This window comes from Falco cherrug, chromosome 16 (genome assembly GCF_023634085.1).
Source record: "Falco cherrug isolate bFalChe1 chromosome 16, bFalChe1.pri, whole genome shotgun sequence".
Classification (NCBI taxonomy): Eukaryota; Metazoa; Chordata; class Aves; order Falconiformes; family Falconidae; genus Falco; species Falco cherrug.
In genome coordinates this window covers 4919721-4942486 of record NC_073712.1, presented here as the reverse complement: position 1 = coordinate 4942486, position 22766 = coordinate 4919721, and the positions used below count along the sequence as shown (strand labels likewise).

Genomic DNA, 22766 nt, shown 5'->3' with positions numbered 1-22766 from the left:
AAAATAAGGAGGTGGCTGGTGACAGCCAGCGTGGCTTCACGAAGGGCAAATCGTGCCTGACAAACCTGGTGGCCTCCTACAATGGGGTTACAGCGCTGGTGGATGAGGGAAGAGCAACTGGTGTCATCCACCCAGACTTGTGCAAAGCATTGGACGCTGTCCCACTTGACATCCTTGTCTCTAAGCTGCAGAGAGATGAGTTTGATGGATGGACCACTCGGTGGGTGAGGAATTGGCTGGATGGTCGTGCTCAGAAGAGCTGTGCCATGGCCAAGCAGAGACCAGTGGCGAGTGGTGTTCCTCAGGGTCCGTACTGGGACCGGTGCTGTTCAACACCTTTGCCAGCGACACGGGCAGTGGGATCGAGCGCACCCTCGGCCAGTTCACTGTGACACCGAGCTAAATGGTGTGGTCAACATGCTGGAGGGAAGGGATGCCACCAGAGGGACCCTGACAGGCTGGGGAGGTGGGCTTGTGTGACCCTCATGGAGTGCACCAAGGCCAAGTGCAAGGTCCTGCACGTGGGTGGGGGCGATGCCAAGCACAAAGACAGGCTGGGCAGAGAATGGAGAATGGATCGGGAGCAGCCCCGAGGAGAAGGGCTTGGGGGTGTTGGTGGACGAGAAGCTCAACGTGACCCGGCAACGTGCACTTGCAGCCCAGAAACCAACCGAATCCTGGGCTGCGTCGCCAGCAGCGTGGCCAGCAGGTTGAGGGAGGGGATTGTCCCCCTCTGCTCCCACCGGCAGTGCTGCATCCTGCTCTGGGGCCCCAGCACAAGAAGGACATGGACCTGTTGGAATGACTCCAGAGGAGGCCACACAGGTGGTCAGAGGGCTGGAGCACCTCTCCGTGGAGACTGGCTGGCAGAGGTGGGGCTGTTCAGCCTGGAGAAGGCTCCAGGGAGACCTTATAGCACCTTCCAGCACCTAAAGGGGCCGACAAGAAAGCTGGGGAGGGACTTCTTACAAGGGCATGTAGTGACAGGACAAGGGGGGGTGGCTTTACACTGAAAAGAGGGCAGATGTTGGTTAGATATTAGGACGAAACCCTTCACTGTGAGAGTGGTGAGGCGCTGGCACAGGGTTCCCAGAGCAGCTGTGGGTGCCCCATCCCTGGCACGGTTCAAGACCAGGTTGGACGGGGCTTGGAACCACCTGGGCTGGTGGCAGGTGTCCCTGCCCATGGCAGGGGGTGGCATCGAGATGGTCTTTAAGGCCCCTTCCAACCCAAACCGTTCCATGTTTCTTTGATTGTTTCCCAGCCAAAACCTTGCAGTTAAGGGGATGCTGTCAGAGAGGACAACCGACCAGGGAGGGGGGAGGGGAGTTGCAGGAACCCACCCAGTGCCACGCCTTACCTTTGACAGAGACCCTCTTGGGCAGGATGGTGACAGAGCCCTCGGCCACCTCCTCCAGGTGCAAGACTGGGGAGATTTTGGAGCCCCAGCTGTCTGAGCCCATCCAGATGAAGTGTCCTGTCTGGTTCGCCCTCTTGGCCGCCTCCAGCACCCTTCTGTGGAGAGAAGCAAGAGGCACTGGCACTTGCCAGCACCACAGGGCCCGTGGAAGCAGGGATGCTGGCGTGGGGCAGGGCTCAGCGCTGTTTGCATCTCCTGTGCTGGGCACTCGGTTCGGCACCAGCCACCCGGTGCATATGGACACACGAGAGCAAACCATGCTGCTCAGCTCCCACACCCTCCGTCCTCCCCAGCCCAGGCACACAGGCTGCTTTTCGCACCTCATTTGCATATTTGCTGACTGGTAATTGAATTTCCCCCTTAATTACCCAACATTAGGAAAAAAAATCAGGTTATGCTGCAGCAGGCAGGAGAAGCAGCAGCACTAGAGAGCACGCGTGTGCTCTGCTCTGATCAGCATTGCAAGCCACAGGAGAGGGCCAGCCAGTGCTGCCAGTGCCCAGGCTAGAGCTAAACTGGGCTCTGCTGGGCAAAACTGGGCAGCTGAGCAGCAGCTGGGAGCTGGAGACACCATCCGACCTGCCAAGCATCCCTCACCGTGGCCAGACACTCAGCCGCACACGCTTGCATGCTCCATAGCACCAGCCAGTTCAGAAAATCGCAGTAGTGGATGGGAGCTTTCCTGGATCCGACCCTCCAGGCTCTTTTTTCCCAGGGCTCGCTGTCCCCCTGGGGGCTTGTGTGGGTCCCCAGCCCCACAGGAGCAGGGCCCAGGGCAGCTTCACCTCCCCATCTCCCTGTGCAGCGAGGAGGCAGGTTTGTGACTCACCCCCCGCCGTCGGGAGCTGATCATTTCAAGTCCAGATGGTGTTTGAAACACGTAATAAGGAGAAAAAAAAAAAAAAATAACACATACAAACTGAGCAAAGAGCGGAGACAAGAAGGGAAGAGGCAGGCGTGCTCTGGGAGCCACGGGGCCAGCAAGCAGCCAGGGAGCCGTGCCAGCTGCTCCGTGCTCATCCGGGGTTGCCCCCAGCTCCGGGTGCATCCCACCGCAGGTTGGTCAGCAAAGCCCACGTCCCGCTCCAAGCACAAGCAGCATCTCCAGTTGCCCATGGTCCTCGTGCGGGGCAGGAGCTCCCCAGGGCAAATCTAGGATATTCCTGTGAGATCAGTGATTTACACCCGATCTGAGCCAGGCAGAAATTTGAGCAACAACCACCCCCAGACCATCTTGCTCGGCAGCATGGCCCCGCGTGTTTCGGGAGAGGCAGCACATCGTCTTCCAGGCTTCGCAGCCCATCCTGGCACGAGGGTCGGGATCACGGCAGTCTCCACTCCCGGGCGAAACCCACGTTTACCCAGCACGAGGTAGGTGCATGTAAACCACTGTTCATGGGATGTAATCCTATTTGGATGGGTAAATGTTTACAAACCCCAGTTAATGGGACTTGCCATTTACACAGCGAGGTAAATCCCCCGCTTCTCACCACACACCCGCGTAAATGTCAGGTTTGCAGACATTTCTATTAAGGAAGGAAAAGAGAAACTCAGAGCGTTTGCACATCTGATGTAAACTGATTTAAAATCGCAGTTTACCCACATTTACATAATGTTTGCTGATTAATAAATTAGATACTTAGAAAATCAGGGGTAGTTCCATGTGAATCATTCTGCTCCATAAACAACGGGAGCTGCAAGACATTGCATCTTCGCCTGCAGAGCAGCTCATCACCTCAAAGTGTGGCTGCATCCCCAGCCCCACTGGGCAGGCAAGGCGACAAGGGGGGGTCCCTGAGAGGCTTCCTCTTCCACGCTGGGGGCTGAAGCTGCACAGCAAAGCCGAACTGGTGCCTGGATCCTGCCACGGCTGGTGCTCAGTGAGGACCCGCGCCAGCTCTGACCCAAGCTGTGAGCAGCGTGAAGCAGCAGGGTGGTGACAGCAGGGGTTTCCAAAGCCAGCAGAAAGCAGATCTTTCCTCTGTTGAGCTCTGCATCGCTGTGGTTTGATGGCAGCAACATGCCAGGCGGCCACTCCAAAGTCAGCTCTTGTGGGTCTCTGCTGCAGATCCATCCCTGCCACGCTGCAAGGCGCGTCCTCTCCCCGTTGCAGGCACGTCCCTGCCACGCTGCAAGGTGCATCCTCTCTCCGTTGCAGGCACATCCATGCCACGCTGCAAGTTCATCCTCTTCCCGTTGCAGACACGTCCCTACCACGCTGTGAAGGCAGCTACGCAGGCACAATCTGCTGCATGTTGCAGACACATCTACACCACATTGCAGACACATATGCACACTGCAGGCACGGCTGGCTCCGGGTGTAGTGCCCAGCTCCTGCCATCAGCATCCCACACCCTATGCCCCAGCCAACGGCACATGCAGAGCGCCCAACAGGCTCGATGCAGGTGCCCTGAAGTGCATTTCCCCCCGCCAGCTTCCCTTCCCAGCCAGGCCAGCCCCTCCGCACCTGATATCATCTTCATTAGCAAAGATGATGATGGCCCGCGCGTGCGAGGTCTCCAGGAGGCGGTGGATGATCTTGTCGAACTCTCCCGGCTTGGGCTCCCGTGGGATCTTGACGGACTGGGCCACGCACACACCCCCTGCGGCAGAGAGAGCCCCGGGACTGAGACACCCCCACGAGCCCCCATCCCCCAGGACAACCCCTCTCCCAGGGCTCCTCATCCCCACAACAGGTAAACAGGGGGGCTCCCCAGCTCCCACCCCAGTGAGGGGCTCAGGACCACACCATCTCCACAGCCCACAGCCCCCAGAGCCCCTGACCATCAGCCAGCCCCCCAGGACACATACCCAAGCCTTGCCCTTACACCTCCTCACCCAGGTCACTGCCTTCACCCCTCCTTCTCCCCAACAGCTCAGCCCTTCTGTGCCACCTTCCCTCCCATCCCGGATCTCCATACCTCTTCTCTGCCTTCCACCCACTCCTCCAAGTACCTGTCACCTCAAGCCACAACCACATCACCCCCCATCCCCCCAACAGACACAGGGTCCCATCCCGGTGGCTCAGAGAGGGTTTTCCAGCCAGCTCCAGGCACCAGTCCCTCCCCAGCCCAGGACTGGGTTTTGCAAAGGGCTCTGCACACACAGTGGTCAAATACTGGCACAAACAGCCCACAGGAAGAAGAGATGATGGGCTGCAGCCCCAGCACCAGCCCTTCGCCCCCAACACAGCAGCCTGGCTCTGCGAAGGGTTTTATTCCCATCCCTGCAGCACCAGCCGAGCTCCCAGCCCAGCTTTCCACAGAGTGATTGCAAAAGCAGCTAATTAAAATTAAAAGAGACGAGGGGAAGCTGGCAATTGGAAGAGTCCCCACACATGGCTGCTGGGCTCCCAGCCTCCAGCTCCGAAAAGCCAGAGCCCTCCTGCTCCTGCATTTTTGCAAATGCCAATAAAAAGAGAGATGGGAGCGAAAATTAAACATTGTGGGACCTTCTGAATGTAATTGATGGTCTCAATTTGCATAGTAAATGACATGGCTGATACCTCGCCTGTCATTAAAAGATGCCCGTTTAAGCAAAGGTCAGAGTAATTAGCACATGGTGGCAGGGAGAGATTTCCCAGCATAAGGCCCTGGAGAGGAGCAGGGGGAGGATGGGATGGGGACAGGCTCCGAGGCAGAGGGATTGCTCCCTCCCACTGGGCTGGAGTAAAGCTGGAGTAACTTGGCCCCCTTGCAGTCAAATACAGAGAGAGGGGGGGATCTGATGAGTGCTGAGCATCCAGCAAGGGAGGCTGCAGGGATGGGGATAACAGCATCCCCCAGCAAATCTCCACTGGCCGGGGGACCATCGCCCAGCCCCGGCACAGGGGGGAGGGGGGGGTGTTAGGTTGGGCTTTTCTTTTTTTTCCTATTCTAAGAAATTGGGCCAATTTGCTGTGTGTTTTCCATATGGGGAGCCAGATGGATGGAGAGGAGGGAGTTGGATAAACAGACTCCCGGACAGACAGATCAGCCAGGCGAGACGGGCAGCAGCAGGCAGTGCCGGCAGGACGAGCGCATCCCTGGCTGGGGGACACTCAGCCCCGGTCACCACCAAGCCCCCGGCCAGGCCAGTGTGGCACCAGCTGTGCCACCAGAGGTGACAACTAAGGAGCTGGTGCAGCTTAATTACAGTTTCCATGGCAATAAAAGGAGAAAATCCAACAAAAGCAGCAGTTTGCAAACACAAGACCCTTTCCAAAAGCCCCGGCGCAGTCGGGCAGGTGCTTGCACGTGCAAGTGACAGCTCAGGGCTGACACAAGCGCACACCCGTGTGCCACCAGCCACCAACACAGCCAGGCTCCTCTGCTCTGGGCTCGTGCAAGAAGACACACGCTGTGACACATCCCACCGCCACACGTGCCCCTGAACACATGCGCACCACGAGTGTGCAACACAGGGACACGGCGGGTCCAGGTGTGCATGTGGCAGCTGCAGCACCAGCCCCTTCCCAGTACAGCCAGAGCCGAGCCAGCTTCCAGGCTTTCCTGGCACAGCAGCAAGGCTTTGCCCTGGCGCCCTCCACGAGGGCTTTATTCTCCTTGCAGGGGCTTTGAGCATCCCCAGGATCCTGGTGGCACTTGCAAATGGCCTTGGGCAAACTTGGAGCAGGGACCACCTCCTCCTACGCGTGGCGAGAGCGGGTGGCAGAGGAGATGGGCCCGTAAATAAATAAGAAAAGATACTAAATCAATGGCAATTCAGAAATGACCAAGCCGCTCGGCAGCTCTGTTAAATCAAACTAACGAGGAATGTAACAAAAAAGGGATACAGGCAATTAGGATGTAATGAGGACTTTATTAATGCACTGGCTGGAGAGCACCGAGTACGTGAGGGGGGACGTGGCCAGGCCAGTGGGAAAGTGGGGATGGGGCCCCAAAAAAGTGGCTGGATGCTGGGAGAAAACTGCCCCAAGGATGAACACAGATGTCTGCAAACCCTGGCTGCCAGGCCTGGGCCCTAAGTTTTGCTACAGCTCATCAGGGATCTCCAAGCTCAAAAATAACACAAAACCAGCCTGGGTAAAAGCCCCCGGGGGGGTCTGGGAGCCCCCCATTCCCCCAGCGTCCTCCTCCAGCCCCACGGACTGATGCTGACAACACCACTTAACATTTTTACCTTCTTAATTCATGAAATCTTCTTAATAATGGAAAAAAGGGGTCAAAGGGGTCGGGGGTGGGGCAGGCAGAGCTGTGCATTTCGGGGCAGCCCTGCTCACCTCCAGCAGCCCAGGCTCTCAGTGCCTGCATTATTCATGGACCCCAGGCGCCACAGCGGGAAGGGGGATTTGCCAAGTGATGCTCCTACCGTCTTCCGCACAAAAATCCATTTAGTCAAAACACTCCTTTAAAGCAAGAAATCAAAGCGAGGCGAGGCGGCGGTGGCCATGGGGAGGAGGTGGCCACTCTCCCTCCTCCAGCAGGACAGCACAGCATCGCTTCCCAACTCAGGCCAAAGTCTGACTCTGGGAGAAAGCAGGAGGCAAGGTACAGGGACCCCTTTCCTCCCCCAGCTTTGTGAAAGGACCAAAGAGGAGTAGGAACAGCGAGGAAAGCCTCCAGGATCAGGGCAACATCTCACAACCAGCTGCTGGAGGCAGCGTGGAGACAGGTGCCCAGTTTAAGGATGCTCAGACGCGGTCCCATGCATGCCATCACTGACAGATGGCAGCGCAGGATGCAGGGCGCTTGCAGCAAGAAACAGCCTTGAAAACCCAACCTGGGCCCATTTCCAAATCCCCTGTGGGCTGGGGAAGCAACCAGGCACCCAGAGCTGCAGCCTCAGGGCCTGGGAGCACCCAGAGCACCGGAGCTCCCGCAGCGGTGGCAGCCCAGCCCCATGATGACAGAGCCAGCAGCTTCGCAGGGAGGCTGCTAGGAAGAGCCAAGGATGCAATATTCAGCAGCCCGCATCCACGGAAGCGGAGACCGACAGGGAAAGTGAAATGGTGGGGACGTAATTACAGGAGGTGGCCAAGCGTGTCTGGCACTGCACTTGCAGCTCTTTCTCTGCTGCCTGCCGGAGCTTGCTGTAACAAGCCCACCCTGGTTAATAAGCAGCGGCTGCCCCATCTCACCCAGACAGGTCCCAGCGCAGGGCAAGAGGGAAAAATCTCCCACGCGAAACAGGGACACGCAGCAAGAGCAGCTCTGCCAAGGGAAGGATTTGCCGCGGGGCTCGTTGTCCAGCAAACAACCCACCCTCCTGCCACAGGGCCAGGGATGTGCCTGCACCCAAGTGCCACCCCGAGGTGGCCCCAGGAGCAAAACCACGAGGGTCTGCACCCAGTGCCACCCACCAGCCCCATGCACCCATCCCCGCCGTGCATGGCTTGCCTGTGAGTGTATCCCCCCCGACCCAGGGCAGGGCAAAGCCCCCCAGGAGCAACCTGCTGCCTGCATCATCCTCAAGCATGCGGCCGCACCCCTCCCACCGGCATCACCCCCAGCCCAGTGAGATCTCAGCCTCCTCCAGCATGCCCGCAGCTCGCCGGGGGCCGCAGGGACTCTCCTCATTAAGGTGGGGTTAACGCATGTTGTCAAACACAGGTCAGGGTTTAATCTCCACCATTAAGGGCTCGGTGGGAGCGCAGCTGCTCTGGGAAGCACCCTCTTGATTGCAGGTAGCTAATAAGCTTTTGCTGCTGCTAACGTACACCATCAATCAGGGAGCACTCTGCTGGGGCTCCCCACCGAGCCGGCAGCTGCCAAGTGCTGGGCAAGCACAGGCATGGCACGTAGAGAAGGGGGGCTTGGCTCAACCGTGCTGGGAACGGCAACATCCATGTCCCCCGCACCACCACACGTGCTCCCCAAGCAGCCCCAGGCACCCCGAGGAGGGGTCCAGGCTCTGCACAACTCAGCAACGGTGGCCGTCTGCATGCAGCACCTGCACGGCTCCCTCCATGCTCCTGGCCTCCCTAATCCCAGCCATTTAAATAAGATTCCAAAGCCCAGAGTCTTAATTGGCAAGCGGCAGGCTGCTCCCTGCCCTGGGATTCATTATTCATGTCACTTCAAAGCCTCCAGGAACCAACTCAGTAGAGGAGAAGTCATTAGGGACACGGCTCTTTGCCCTCCTGGAGCAAAGCTCCTGCACCATCGTGAGCCTGGTACACTTTGGTCTAACCACAGAGCACAGGATGCCCCGCACCGGGCGGGGGCTTCCATCCTCCATCCACCCACCCACCCACCCTCAACACTGCAGCAGCATGCGCCTCTGCAGGTTGGGGAACGCTCCCTACATCCCATGGCACCCACGGACAGGCCGGCTGGGGAGCGTGGTGTGATGAGGGAACAGCCCAACGCCACAGCATGAGCTAAGGGACAACAGCAGCACTGGCGAGCCCACCCTGGTCCCACCACCCACGGTGTGGTCTCACCTTTGCTGCGGCAGAGCCCTAATGACAGCCATACCCAGATTATCCCACATGGTGGCTGCAATATCCTACGAGTCCCAGTCCCACTGCTGGCAAAGCACCTCCGCTATCAGCTCAGGTGTGCTTGGGGACACTGACCCCCCTTTGTCACCCCAAACCAGCCCCAGCGCATCCCCCTGGTGCAGCCAGATTCTCAACTTGTAAACTTCTGCACATCACTGCAAGGCGGGCATCTCACCCCTTCCCTCCTGGCAATGCAAAGCAGGGAGTGACAGCAGCCCCCCAACCCCCAAGTTTTTTCAGCCTGGTCCCACTTTGGGGATGGTGGGTCCCTCCTTGTGTGTCCTGAGCTCTGCACCATGCATCCCCATCACCAGAGGCTCCCGGCACTTGCCGCCTACCTCATCCCTGGAACAGGCTCAAACGCTGCTCTTCAGTGTTTTGAAATCTCATCAGGCATTATCAATCCGAGCAATTTGAGCCTGCTTTTCAACTGCCTGCATTGCTGGGCTAAATCGGCAATTAATGAATTTGCAATGGGGAAAAGAAAAGAAGAAAAAAAGCAAGTCTTCAGCTCAAGCCTAGGGCCCTGGGCAGGACACTGGGGAGCAGAAAATTCAGGTTCCTCATGCAAGTAAGTAACAGCACCACGGTCTGTGTCCACGGGAAAGCTCTTATGCCAAAGACCTCATCAGGGACTCGGTGAGTCAAGCCCCCCCAGCTCCTGCAGCCCCTCTGTGGGCGAGCTGCATCTCCTTCCCCCTCACCCTACTGCAGCACTGAACTGAGAAGAGCCAGGACGCTCTGGGATTTTTGGGGAGGTTTCTAGCAGGATTTTGCAGTCTTTCCCCCATCTACTGCTGTGCACAGGGAGCATTGCTCTGCAGTCAGAGGCTGGAGTTCACTGCCTGCAGCAGAGCCCCCCACCCATCACGCAGCTCCAGGAGCCGGGGCTTGAAGTGCCAGGTGAGTCCTGAAAGCAAAGACAGCTTTTCCCTTCATTTACCATAATAATTCAGCTCAGCACTCCTAACCCAAGCCCACACCACAGAAAACACCCAGGCTCCCCGCTTCACTGACCCCCCCGGCCGCGTCTCCCGTCTCACCCAGACCTCACCACTGGCACTGGCACAACGCAGCCGGGGTCGCCAGCCTGTGGGCACCCACAACACACATCAAAAATATTCACAAGCAACATATCGACTCGAGCTGCCTCCATAACCCAGCTTTGGGCTGCGAGCCAGAGCCCGCGCACCAGCCTCGACCACAACTAATAGCTCCTCTTCGCCCGGCCCTACTCCCCTCCCTCCCCGCTCCCACCGAGATGCCAAAACAAGGAGCGGAGGGAAGAGGCGAGGGCAGCGTTATTTACAGGCAGATTTCGGCCAGCAAAGGCATCCAGGCCTGGAGCGTGTGTTTTTCCAGGCAGCGGTGCCCAGTAGTCCCAGTCTGGCTCTGGCTCCCCCCAGTCTCAGCCTGCCGGACACTTTGCATCCACCAGCAAACAGCTCAAGGGCAGGGAAGGTTTTTAGGTGGGGAAACTGAGGCACAGCTCCCTTCAGGCTGTATTGGGGTACACAGCACTGACAATAGCAAAAAGAAAAGAAGCGGGGGGGGGGGGGAAGAATAGGAAAATAACTCGGGAAACATGGTTTCTGCCTCCGAGGAGCCTGCGAGAGTTGCAGGACCCAAAGCAACGATGGCAGCAGAGCCTCAGTGGCCAGACCTGTCCCTCCAGCTGCCCTGTCCTGCATGAAGGCATTGCATCAGTGAGAGCTGGGGGTAATTTTTGGGCAGAGGGTGGGATGATACAGTCCAGCACAGAAGCTCAGGGGGTGAGTATAAGCATGCTGGTGACCCTTCATGAGCCATACTATGAAAGGACTTCTCAGGGATGCTCCGTTTGAGCCCCGGAGGGGCCAGAGATGCCACCAGCCTTGGCGTTATCAGCCAGAAAACACCCACAGGAAAAGACTGACCCAAAAGCCAGCCTTCCCGCAGAGCAGGGACCCTTTGGGCTCATGGCATCATGCCACAAAAAAAACCATCCAACTCTGCGCTGGCTGCTGGATGGGACGATTTGGCTGGGTAACCGAGACGCCGGCAGCAAATAAGAGCCCTCCGGTGAGCCGTGGTAATTGAGTGCTGACTGCACAAGAACAGCCGTCCTCAGGGATGAAAGGGAGCTGGATCACCAGCCCTGCTCTGCCTTACCGCTCATCACACCTCGCTGCCACAGGGCTGAAGGTCACTCGCTTGAACTCCTGCCCACTCGGCTGGGGAGGGAACTCCAGGGACAGGGCCCCACCAGCATCATCCTCCCATCCATCCCAGCTGGGGACAACATCCATGGGACCCAGAACAAAGGCACTCCCCAAAACCAGCGAATAACCAGGATTAGCCACATCCAGGATTGCACATACAGATCTGCCATAAAGACACAGCCTATTTTTGCTTATTTGGGAGCAGCTTTTTGGGTGCAACATCCTGACACATCAACCAAAAGTAATGAACCCGGCTGAAACCAGAAGGAGACAGCCATGAATGTCACATGGAGATGAACAAATGCATCACAAATACATATCAGCCTCCTCACTAAAAAATATAGAAAACTCAGCGAAGGATAAAACAGCAGAGGGGGGAAATGACAGTGTAAAATTGATCCAGACACATGACTAAGGAGTCTTGCGTTTGGCTGGAAATATTACCCTCTTCACAAAACCGAGCGCTGCACATTACGACGCATGGCATAACATGCTGCACTCACCAGCTAAATTACATAAACATAAATCTAATACTTCATTTCCAAGAGCTCGGCAACAGCAGAGATGTCAGCACACCCAGAACCAAAGGGCTGCTGACGGGTCTGCCCATCCACCCCAACAATGCCACGGATTGGGGTCAGGGGGTGATGCTGTACACCAGGGGTGGGAGATGGGGACACTGGAGACACCCCAGTGCTGGCCCTGCCTTGCGCTGGTGCCCAGCGCAAATACAGCTGACACCCACTGCCTTTGCAGGATGCTTCAGAGGAGCAGGATGCTTTGAGGGAAGCACTTAAAACACTTTAAAATGGCCAAAGGAAATTCACCCTTTGCAGGCTGAACACCTCTGCAATGCTAGCACCAAAAAAAAAAAAAAAAAAAAAGCATTTACTAAATAAGGACCAGCTGGCCATCGGTGCAACCACCAGCAATCACCAGGAGCCAACAGCATAATTGCCAGAATAATTGCAATATATAAGACGTGCCAGTATGTCTTGGTAACCCAGGGCCAGCCTTGGCTGCAGGAATAACCTGTCCCCGGGGTGAAATCCTTCCCTCCCCGCCAGCGGAGGGAGTGGGTTTGTGCCTCGAGCAAAAACACTTTCCACTGCGACAGCGAGGGCTTTAGCATGAGGCTTTGCTAAAAATTGAAACTGAAGGTCAAGTTGATAATGCATCAGAAAGCAAACAGCTTGAATGCTAACTGCTAACTACAGCAATGAGCATTATTGCCTGATGGAAATAAAAACTGACTCTGAAGGCTCAGGCTTGGCATGAAAAATGAAGCAGAGCGAGTTCAGGAGGAGAGCGGGAGATGCTCACCCTGATCCCCGGGTCGGGTCAGAGACCCCCTGCGCTGCCCCCGCCGCTCTCCCTCCTGCAGGGCTCTTTCTCCCAGCATAAATACCCCCGACCAGGTAAACTCCATCGCTTGACAAACTGCTGGCAAGCCCTCGGCAGAGGCCAGATCCTCAGTCAACCGACAGCCCTTTTACATCACTTTGACATGCTGGAGGCACCTTGAAGCAGCAATAAATCGCAGGACCCTTCATGCTGCTGGAGAAATGCAAATGAGTGCCAGGCATATACAAACAGGCTATGAAGGAGAGGCCAGATTCTTCACCTGCTCCTAGTGGCTCTGTGCTGGTGTAAAGGTATTTAGTGTCAGCAGAGCCATCTTTAGGGGGGAAGACAGAGAAATGAAGCAGGTGCAGCCCAGCTCCTCCTCCACCCTTGTAGTTGCCACCACAGGGGGCAAGACTGGGAGATCTTCAAATAAAAATAAAATTAAAAAAAAAAATAAAAAAAGAAAAAGCATGTTCTTGGTCCAACCTCACCATTATTCACAGCCATGGAGCCCTCTTCCATGGGCAAAGCAGTGAGGGTGAGACCCCCCGGTGCTCCTTCCCAGGGGAGATGCTTTGGGAAACAGCTTGGAGCCCACCCAAGTGAGAGCTGCTGCCCCGGCGCCCTGACTCCGGCTGATAAACGATGGCTCTTCTAAATAAACGTATTCCTGCGGCGTGGCATTACTGCTGATAACACATAGGCTGCACTTACGCCGCTGTTATACTGCAATTACAGTGGAATTATGCTTTTTGATAACTAAATTATCACTAATGCACATAATCGTTGGGTTACGTGGATACACAAATTACAGGACTGCCTCAGCCCCAGATTAATACACGTGCATTTCGACTCCATGTACACTTGTTTACTCTGCAATTACACTGTCATATCGTTAACCATCTGGTTATAAGAATTTGCGGTAACCACAGGTATCCGAGAGAAGAAGTGCTCGCGCTGCAGTAGGGCCACCAGTCACAACCACCGCTCCTTACTGGTGCTTAATGGAGGAGGAGCGTGGCTTCCAATCCTGCCTGTGCCCCAGCCCTCTCACCCCAGCCATGTGCAGCCCAGCACCCCGGGGAGCAGCACCATGGGTGCTGGAGCAGATGCAGAGCATCCTCCAGCCCTGCTTGCTGCAGGATAAGGGCACAACAGAGCCAGGCACAGGCTAACGAAGCTGCTTCACCCTGTCACCCCCCCCCCCCCCCCGCCCCGTGTCACCCAGCAGTCCCATCAGCCCTGCCCTGGGCATCTCGCTGGGCAGATTCTGCCGGCCCAAGGCGGGCATGGAAACTCCCTTTTTTTGGGTGGAAAAATGCTGGAAATAATGCAAAAATGCCCCCACCTCCCCCAAAAAAGGCTGCTTTCCCTTACTGCTCCTATAGTCAGATGAGAATCTCATTATCAGCACTAACCAGCTGGGGCTGCTGTTTGCATTTACAAACCCTGGGAGCTGTTAACATCACCATAAGGGCAGCCCTTTGCTCGCAGCCCTTCCATGGGGCACCCCACCCTGCAGGGCACCCCTGGACCCACGCACCCCCCCCCCCGGCACCTTTGCATCTGCAGATCCACGTATCATCCCCTGCAGCAACTCGCCGTCACACCCGACTGCGCGGACACAACCCCAGCTCGGCGCGGGCACCCCAGCACTGCTCACACCTGCATCCCCATCCCAGGGCACGAGCATCGCACCCGCCTGTTCCGAAGCATCCCCACACGCTCCTTCTTGCTCAACCACAACCCCGTAAAAATATTCTGCTTTTCAAGTTAAAATCCTGAAGAGCAGTTTCCAGGTTGAATCCCCAGATGGGTTTCTCTGCATATTAAAAGCACAGCCGGTTCCCAGTGCCAGGGCGTGCACGCAAGACAGAATTAACGCTGTTCCTATTTATAGGGCTTTGATTAGGAGCTCGTCACCTAGAAGTTTTTATTCCCTTTATCCATTTATAAGGCCGTAACACAGTTTGACTAGCTCCAGATAGGCTGGTGTCCCACCGATTTTGCCAGAACTTAATGTGCCATTCAGATACAGTTAAGCCAGTAATAGGCAGCAGCCTGTGCACTGCAGGGTTTTAACTGCCTCGGAAAACACTCTTTAGCTCCCATCCCACCCCGTGCACACGATGCTGTGGAGGCGAAGTGATGATGCCGGAGCCAGGAGGGACCCCGGTGCTGTGCCGGTCACTCCGTGGGGTCTCAGGGTGGCTCTGCACTCATGGTGATAGCACCCATAACAGCGATCCCCAGGGCTCCTCACCCAGCCCAGCCCATCCAGGGTTGATGCTCGGCCACCAGCGGGTACCCACAAGCTCCTCTGCCATTCCCAAGGCTGCTAATCCCCCCTAAGCATCCCAGTGCTCCTGTCAGCAAAATCTTTCTGACTCCAGACAAATCCTCCCAAAGAGTTTTGCTGAGCACAGACTTTCCGCCTGTCCAAAGCCTATAGACAAATTAAAGCACCTGCCCTCGAGGATAATTCCACTAAAATTGGGCGAAGCACGCGGTGATGCCAACTTTATTTTCTGTTAAAACCTGGGAGTATTTGTAAAAGCCTTTTCTTCTGGAACGCGCCCAGCACCGTGGCTCAGCCATGGAGGAAGCTCAGCAGATCTGAGGTCTCCTGGCAAGCAGGGAATGGGATCTCGAGATGTTTTCCAAAAAGAGCCAGCAGCAATAAAGCAGCCTGCCCTGCAGAGTGGAGGCAGCTTGGGATTGCTGGTCCCAATCCTTGCTGGAGAGTTTGGATCCTTGCTGGCCACCACATTGTCCTTGCAATCAGCAGGGCAGCCCCAAAACCCACACTGCCCCAGGGCTGTCCCCAGAACCATGCCACCTAGCCCTGCTCGTGCGCCACAATCACATCGCAGCTCAAGCCGAGAAGCCCACCAGATGCATCCACCCATCCCCAGCCATTGCCTTTTCTCCTCCAGCCCCAGCTGCTCCAAAGCCCACACCAAGCTCCCATCCCAGGAGAAACCTACTCACCATCCTCCCTGGACTTCTGGATGAAGGCTTCCACACCGCTCTCACCATAGCTGCCCTCGGAGGCCAAGGTGGAGACGTAGTTCCACTTAAGGGCTTTGACGATGTCTACCATGGCTTGAGCCTGGTAGGTGTCAGACGGGACGACGCGGGAGAAGAAGTCATAGCGGCTGTTGTCGCTCAGGTCCGGCGCGGTGGAGGCGTAGCTGATCTGGGGGATCTGGGATGGAGGGGGCAAGACAAAGCATCAGGAGAAAGAGGTGATCTTCACCCCACTGCAATGCCCTCACCTTGCCCATGCTCCCAAAGCCCTGCTCTGGAGAAGGAAGGGGTGGAAATCAAGGAAGACCACCGGGTAGGTGGGAGCATGTGCCACTAGACAGGCATGGGATGCTCCACAGCACCCAAGACCAGCACCTTATGGAGGAAGACTATGAAGTGGTGGGTGATCAGCTCTACTGGGTCTTGGTGGAAACCCAAAGGCTTTGATCCAGTAGCTTCCATGCATAATTGGGCACAGGAGACACAAAACCACCCTAACCCATGCCAAGACACACATCTCTGCACCCTCCAGTCCAGCCCACACAGAGGCCAGCAGGTCAGAAGGACTCCAGGATCTGCCCAGCAGGTCAGAAGGACTCCAGGATCTCCCAAGGAAGAACAGAGCCCAGCCCCAGGGCAGAGCAGACACCAACAAGTCCCTTCAAGGTCCACCATGGAGCTGGGCAGTCCCAGGCATTGCAAGGAGAGGTTCAGAGCATCCCAAGCTTTCATTGCTGCATGTACCACGCCTGCCTGCCTCCCTGCTTGCTTTGACCTCCCCCCCGTGCTCCGCGGGTGCCAGCCAGCACGAGAGCTGTGGGTACCTCTGGGTGCTGCCTGGGCAAAGGGGACCAGCACCACGCAGGGAAAGCCGGTTCCAACCCTTGGCCACGCAGGCTAGCTCAGCCCCTGGGGACATCGGGGCTCAGGGACCACCTGAAGCTCAGGGACACCCAGCAGGATCCCCAGTTGCCTGAACATCGAAAGTACCCAACATGGGAGACGCCAAAGAGAAAACCTTATTTCTGCCCTGGACAGCACTCCCAAGGTCTCCCCTTGGCTTCCTGCCCCAGGAAGGACAGATCCCACCCCACCCCACCAGGTCCCGTCCACCCAAGCCATAAATAAGCCCTTTAAATTAACCCGAGCCACCGCACCTCGCGCAGTACATTAGAATGATTTAGCACCGCAGGATCATGCAATGCTTAACACTTACACAGCACTTTACATCTCCAAAACACACCACAGATGTTAATTTATCTTAAAGATGGAAAAGGCTTATTAAATTATCAAGCCCAGTTTCTCCCCACCAGCCTGAAGCTCCCTGCCAAAGGCAAACCGAGCACCCAGACAGCCCCGTCCACCACCCCCTCGCCCCCCCACCCAAGCAGGTACCTCTCCAGGGTGCAGCCCCACACATTGCAAGGGCTGGCAGAGCCCAAAACCTGGGGAAGGTGTTAAATTCAGCCAGGATGCGCCCAGAGCCACAGGGCAGCAGCACAGCAGAGACATCGACAGCCCTACCCGGAGCGGGCACGGCCGGTGGCAGGATCCGGCCACCCGCTGCCCTCTCACCTTCCTGCGGATGCTGCTTCAGTGCCAGGACCAAGCAAACAGAGGAGGAACAGCCCAGGGCATCGCCGACCCCAAACCACCCCATGGCTTGGGGGCAAGCAGGCACCGAGCAGCAGCCCCCGGCTCTCGGAGAGTTTTCCCCCCTCTCCTGCTCCCGCTAATCCATTTAGGAATAATTCAGTAATGGCAGCTTGCAGGAGCGCAAATGCTGCCAGAGCCACAGGGGACTGCAAGGGATCCCAGTAATCCTCTGGGCTCAGCAGGCTCCTGGGCGATGCCAGATGCCTAAATCAGCTTCGGCCTCACCCATCACCAGTCCCCGTTAAGCAATTAGCCAGATCCCAGCAGCAGAAACACCTGGGTGGGCTTGGAGGGGACAGGGAGAGGTTTGGAGGGGGGGATCTGTGGGAATCCTAGTTGGTGTTATAAGACCAAGCCACCTTACTGGGAGCCCAGCAGGGTAGCAGCATCCCAAGGATGGGGAGACGTGCACCAGAGTTACCCCACGGACCCTCCCAGGTCTCCCAACCCTCCCAGGACCTCCTCCATTCTCCTCCGCTCCTGCTCCCAGGCTGCACCGCACAGTTTCTCCTTTGTTTCTCCGTTATTTTCCCCTCTTCCACTCCTGTCTCTCTCTCTATTAAAATGCAATACCAGTGTTATAAACTCACGACTCCACCTGAATGCTAAAAGGCCCCCAGAAAGGAGCAGCCACCCTTCCACCTACCTGCAAAATAAAAGATGAAAAAAAAAAAGAGAGAGATGGAGGAGGAGTGGGAGAGGAAGGAATCTTTATCAAGACACAAATAGGATTACTCTGTGTGACAATCTGCTTTGTGCTCCTTTCCGAGGGGCTGTGATCTGCTCGCTGGGTATCTGTGACCAGGAGCCGGTACATGAGACTCGATTAAAATTCTGCTCAGCAGGTGAGGCGCTCGTCTGGCAATCATTCATCCTGGGGAGGGAACGGGGCGGGGGGGGGGGGGGGCTGCTCCGCGCCTGCTCTCCTTGCCAGGATCCTTCCTGCCTTGGCTACAGCGGTGCCGGGCAAAGGATGGACACGGGGGCTTGGGATGGAGGTGATGCAGGCAGCGTACCCATGCAATGAGGTCAAGTGGGCATGGAAAGCAGCAGTGCCCACGTCAAAGGAGATTTTGGGGGGCAGGGATGCAACCCTGTCTTTCCAGAGGATCCTTTCTCAATGATTTTTTTTCTCTGCAAAGTGGTTTAGTTTAAACAGATCCCTGCCTCCTCAGCAGAGCGCTGGTGATGGAGACTTCCCAGCTGTTCCCCCATTCCACCGCGCATCCCATCCAAGCTCGGACAGCTGGGGCACATCTGGCTTTAACCCCCAGGCTGCCCATCCCACCGGAATCTCTGCTGGAAAATGAAGCCTAGAAACTACCTGTTGATCTACGGGCTATAAACTGGAAGCTGTATTTTAATAAACAAATGGAAAGAGCTTTTTTCTCTTATTCCTCTGCCTTGGATGGAAGTGAAAATAAAATACCAGTTCTCAAACGACCATTTCATAGATGACTTCTGCCTTTTTTCCTCCCCTTTGCCTTTTTGATCTCCTGGTCTGCAATAGCCCAGCTCCTGGCACCAGCTATTTTCTCAGATAAAAGACAAAAGTCCTTTTAGGTCCGTAAAAGCAAAATGCAGGCAGGGAATTCAGGGTTCTTAGAAAGAAGAAGGATGTAGCGGGGAGGCCAAAGCTGGAAATTTGGCCTCTCAGCTGCATATTTGGGCACCAGTGGTACCTTCTCTGGCTCATCTCCAGCCTGGGATAAATACTGGGGCGGGGGGGAATCAGTGGGACCAGCTCTCCTGCACCTCAAGACTCCTTTGTCCCATCAAGAGTGAGGAGTAATGCCAGAGCAGGGGGTAAAACCTCCTTCCTCCCTTTTTTTGAACCAAAAAACAGGGTCAGCATCATCCAGAAGCACCCCCAGCCTGCAGAAGTGCCCCTCAGGGTAAGAGAGCAGGCGAGAGCCATGGTCGGGGGTGTCATCCTGCTCCTCCCAGCCCCTTAGGTCAATGGGCTGGTGTGATCGACCTCAAACCCACTGCCAAAGCACCTGGATTTCATACCGATTTCACGAACACCGAGCTGGTGGGCCATTTTTCCTACAGCGGTGGACAGAATCCCTCTGGATTGGGGAGAATTAGGCAAAGGCGGTGATTTCAGCACGGCTTAAACCATCAATCTGAACATCAGCCCGAGCAGCCAGGAGGGAAGGAACCAAAAAACAAATGGGCCATCGCGTGGCCAGAGCCTCACACACCAGTTGGGAGCAACCCCATGAGAAGGGGCTCCTGCACCGACCCCCCCACACCAGGAGCAGGGTCAGAGGCAGCTAATTCCCTAACCACACTTATTAATTTCATGCGTATCTTCTGCAAACCTCTGGTTCACCGACAAGATGGAATTGATTTAATTAGAATTTCCATCATCGAGCCATTTGGACAGCAGCTTTTAATTAGGGAGAGCGTAAAGCACCGCAGGGGCTGGAGGAGCGAGGGGGCTGAGTGGGGATGGTCAGACTTTGTCATCGGAACAGAATGAGCTGCAGCCCCTGTGCCACTGCCCCTTCCCCGGGGCTGCAGGATCAGGCCCAGTGCCAAGACAGGGTCCAGCAGCCCTCAGCATCTCCTTGGAGAGCAATAAAGTTCCCGCATCCCACAGACCCTGGGCTGCTTACCAGCTCTCCGTGCCTCACTTTCCCCAGCTGAAAATGTAGGGTGGGGGTGGGGGTGGGCTGCTCCTAACGCACAGGGCAGGCAGATCGCTCAGGGACCACGGCACACCGCCACAAGACAGAGCTGATACCAGATTCCTCCGTTTCCCAGCGCCGGTGCCACCAGGATGAAGCCACTCCTGAGAGGACATAGCTCAGGGTAGGGAGCACAGACTCCCCGACCTGCCCGCTCCTTTGTCGTGACCTGTTCAACCGAGCATCTAAATCAGGCAGCTCCAGCGCCGGGGCTGACACCAGCCACGCACGGGCTGCTCGGTCTCCTTCAATAAATCTGGCTCTTGTCAAAAAATAAAGCACCGGGAAGCACGGCAGCTGCGGGAGGCTCTCCCGGCCAGCCCTGGCACCGGCTGATGCCGAAAGGAGACAGCTCAGCTGGGGGTGCTGGCGGCAGATGGAAAACCAGTGATGAGAAAGAAAACTTTTTCTTAATTGCCCACAGACCAGGCTTCCTGCACTGGGGAGGCAGCTCCAGTGGATAACGCCGGTGCTGCCAAAGGGTGGTTGCATCCCTTTTTCCAAAACAAACCCCAGCTCCCATCCCAAGCATGGGGTGCAGACAGCCATGGATGCTGCCCTTCGGGATGCTCCTGGCTGAAAGTGCGGTCCCCCTGCCTTCAGCCTCCCGCTCCTCCTCGCCCAGCCCAGGGACACAGCTTGGGGCTGCGGGGCCAGGGCAGCTTGGGGGAGCCAGGCAGCTGCAATTTGTTTTAATAAACCCAGTGAAGAACAAGGAAATGAAGTGGCAGGAGCGGGTGATTAATCAGAGTCCCCCAGCCGATTTCCACCTTCCTGGCTTCATGAAGGTTATTTACCCACTAAGTGGGGAAGCGTGGTGCTGAATGCAGCAGCCCTCCCATCCCACTGCCCCCAAAGCCTTGGGGCATCCCCCGTTGCAGGGAGCAGACACAAACCTGGGGGGCTCAGCACCAGGGGTCTAATCCAGCTCTGCACACACACATACACACACCCCCAGCTGCAGCAACCCAGCCCCAGGCAGCAAAACCTCATGTGCCTGCAGGTGCTGAGCACTCCTGGCTCCCGCCACACACACGACTGGCATCGTCCTCCGTTAGGTGAATTATTCATGCTGTACAATACCCCTGTGCTAAAAAGAGCTGCTGCACTCACTGCCACAAAGAAAACAAGCACCTCAAAGTGTCCGGCGTGTGCTGAGTCCTTCCCCTGGCCAAGGATGCTCCTCACCCCAGCTGAGCACTTAGGCTTCATCACATCCCAGCTCTTTCTGGGTGGGGTTGAAAAATGCAACCCCAGACCCCGACGCAGCTTTTTGGGGATCATATTTGCAGGGGACAGACCTGGTTCCTTTTACACCAGCATCACCGTGGTGGTTCAGGAGAAAGTACGTAGAGCTGGGGCTGGAAAGCCAGCAGAAAGGGGTGGGAAGGAGCTGGAGCATGCCAGAAAGCTCTTGCAGTGACGCCAGAGAGATGCTATCGCAAGGAGCCGAGACCAGGGATTTGGGGGAAGGTTTTTTCTGCAAGCAGAGCTACGAGGAGAGATGGAGCCAGCTTGGACAGAGGATGCCGCATCTGCAAGTTGTTCCACTGATGTACAGCTTTAATTAGGCAGTGGCATCTAAAAGGACACGTTATGTATTTATGTAGCACAGGAGCAACAAAAACCCTGGCAGGGAGGGGCAAGGCTCACCGCCGGTGGGGAAGGGCCGGTGGGCTGCATGGGAAGGGAGCAGGGAGAGATGCGTGGGAGGGGAGCGTGGGATGGGGCGAGGGACCACGGAGGGGGACAGCATCATCCTGGGGCAGGAACAACCACCTCTGCCATGCATACGGCTGGAGGTAAAGGGGCTGCTCCAGGCTCCTGGGGACAAGTTGGGGGGGCTGCTGTCACCTGCAGGGTGGGATGCAGACCTGCAGTGACCCACCTACTGCTGCTGGAGCGGGGTGAGGGGACCCATCGCTGAAATGTGGGTGACCAAAGGGAGGGGACGGCTCCTGCTTGCATCCCCACGGGTGCAGGGGTGCGAGCGCACACCCAGGGACGGGTTGGGGGGGATGCTGTTTGCTCCTTGCCTGGTTGGACTTTCCAATTGATTTTGTGTCTGGATGTGCTACAACCCTCCCAGAGAACCACTTCAGCAATTTAAAAAAAAAAATCAAAGTACTTGGAGGGCACTTGAAACGCCACCCTGCTTCCCCCCCACCAGCTGCCCACGGGGAGGGGGCACCGACCCCCAGCCAGGGCAGGCATTCCAGTGCTCCCCCCAGCATCGGGAGCAGGTTGCACCAGTTTGGCTCCCAGCACTTCCCATCAGCGTCCCCTCGCCAGGGAACACGGAGGGGGATGTGAGCAGTACTCGGAGGGGGATGTGAGCAGTACTCAAGGGGGATGTGAGCAGTACTCGAGGGGGATGTGAGCAGTACTCGGCGGGGGATGTGAGCAGTACTCAAGGGGGATGTGAGCAGTACTCGAGGGGGATGTGAGCAGTACTCGAGGGGGATGTGAGCAGTACTCGAGGGGGATGTGAGCAGTACTCGGAGGGGGATGTGAGCAGTACTCGGAGGGGGATGTGAGCAGTACTCGGAGCATTACTCGGAGGGGGATGTGAGCAATACTCGGAGGGGGATGTGAGCAATACTCGGAGCAGTACTCGAGGGGGATGTGAGCAGTACTCAGAGGGGGATGTGAGCAGTACTCGGAGCAGTACTCGGAGGGGGATGTGAGCAGTACTCGGAGGGGGATGTGAGCAGTACTCGCCTTGTGCCAGGAGGCCACAGCAGGAGCCAGAGCTCCGGTGAGCATCATTCCCCAGGGAACAGGCAAAGGCAACTGCCTGTGCAGCGACACCCGGGAAGGCAAATGCTTTGCTGAACCTCAGAGTGGAGTCACCCGTGCTTAAAGGTCAGCGGCAGCGTGAAATGGAAGTTGCCTTATTTTCATTTTAAGCATGTCCCTGCCATAAACCCACTATTTGAATAACAAAGAGCAGCAGCAGCTCTCAGGTCATG

The 22766-nt window shown here is 56.6% G+C and overlaps 1 protein-coding gene across 2 annotated transcripts in view; it reads right to left on the bottom strand.

The window, feature by feature from the left end:
* The window catches only part of GRM4 (glutamate metabotropic receptor 4), a 53717-nt gene that overhangs the window by 19399 nt on the left and 11552 nt on the right, over positions 1–22766 (bottom strand). For both annotated transcript variants that reach the window (XM_055728300.1, XM_055728301.1), the window contains exons 3-5: positions 15404–15620; positions 3888–4023; positions 1361–1515 (exon numbers count right to left, since the gene is read on the bottom strand). In XM_055728300.1, the coding sequence (XP_055584275.1) occupies positions 1361–1515; positions 3888–4023; positions 15404–15620 (508 nt within the window). The remainder of the gene's footprint in view (positions 1–1360; positions 1516–3887; positions 4024–15403; positions 15621–22766) is intronic.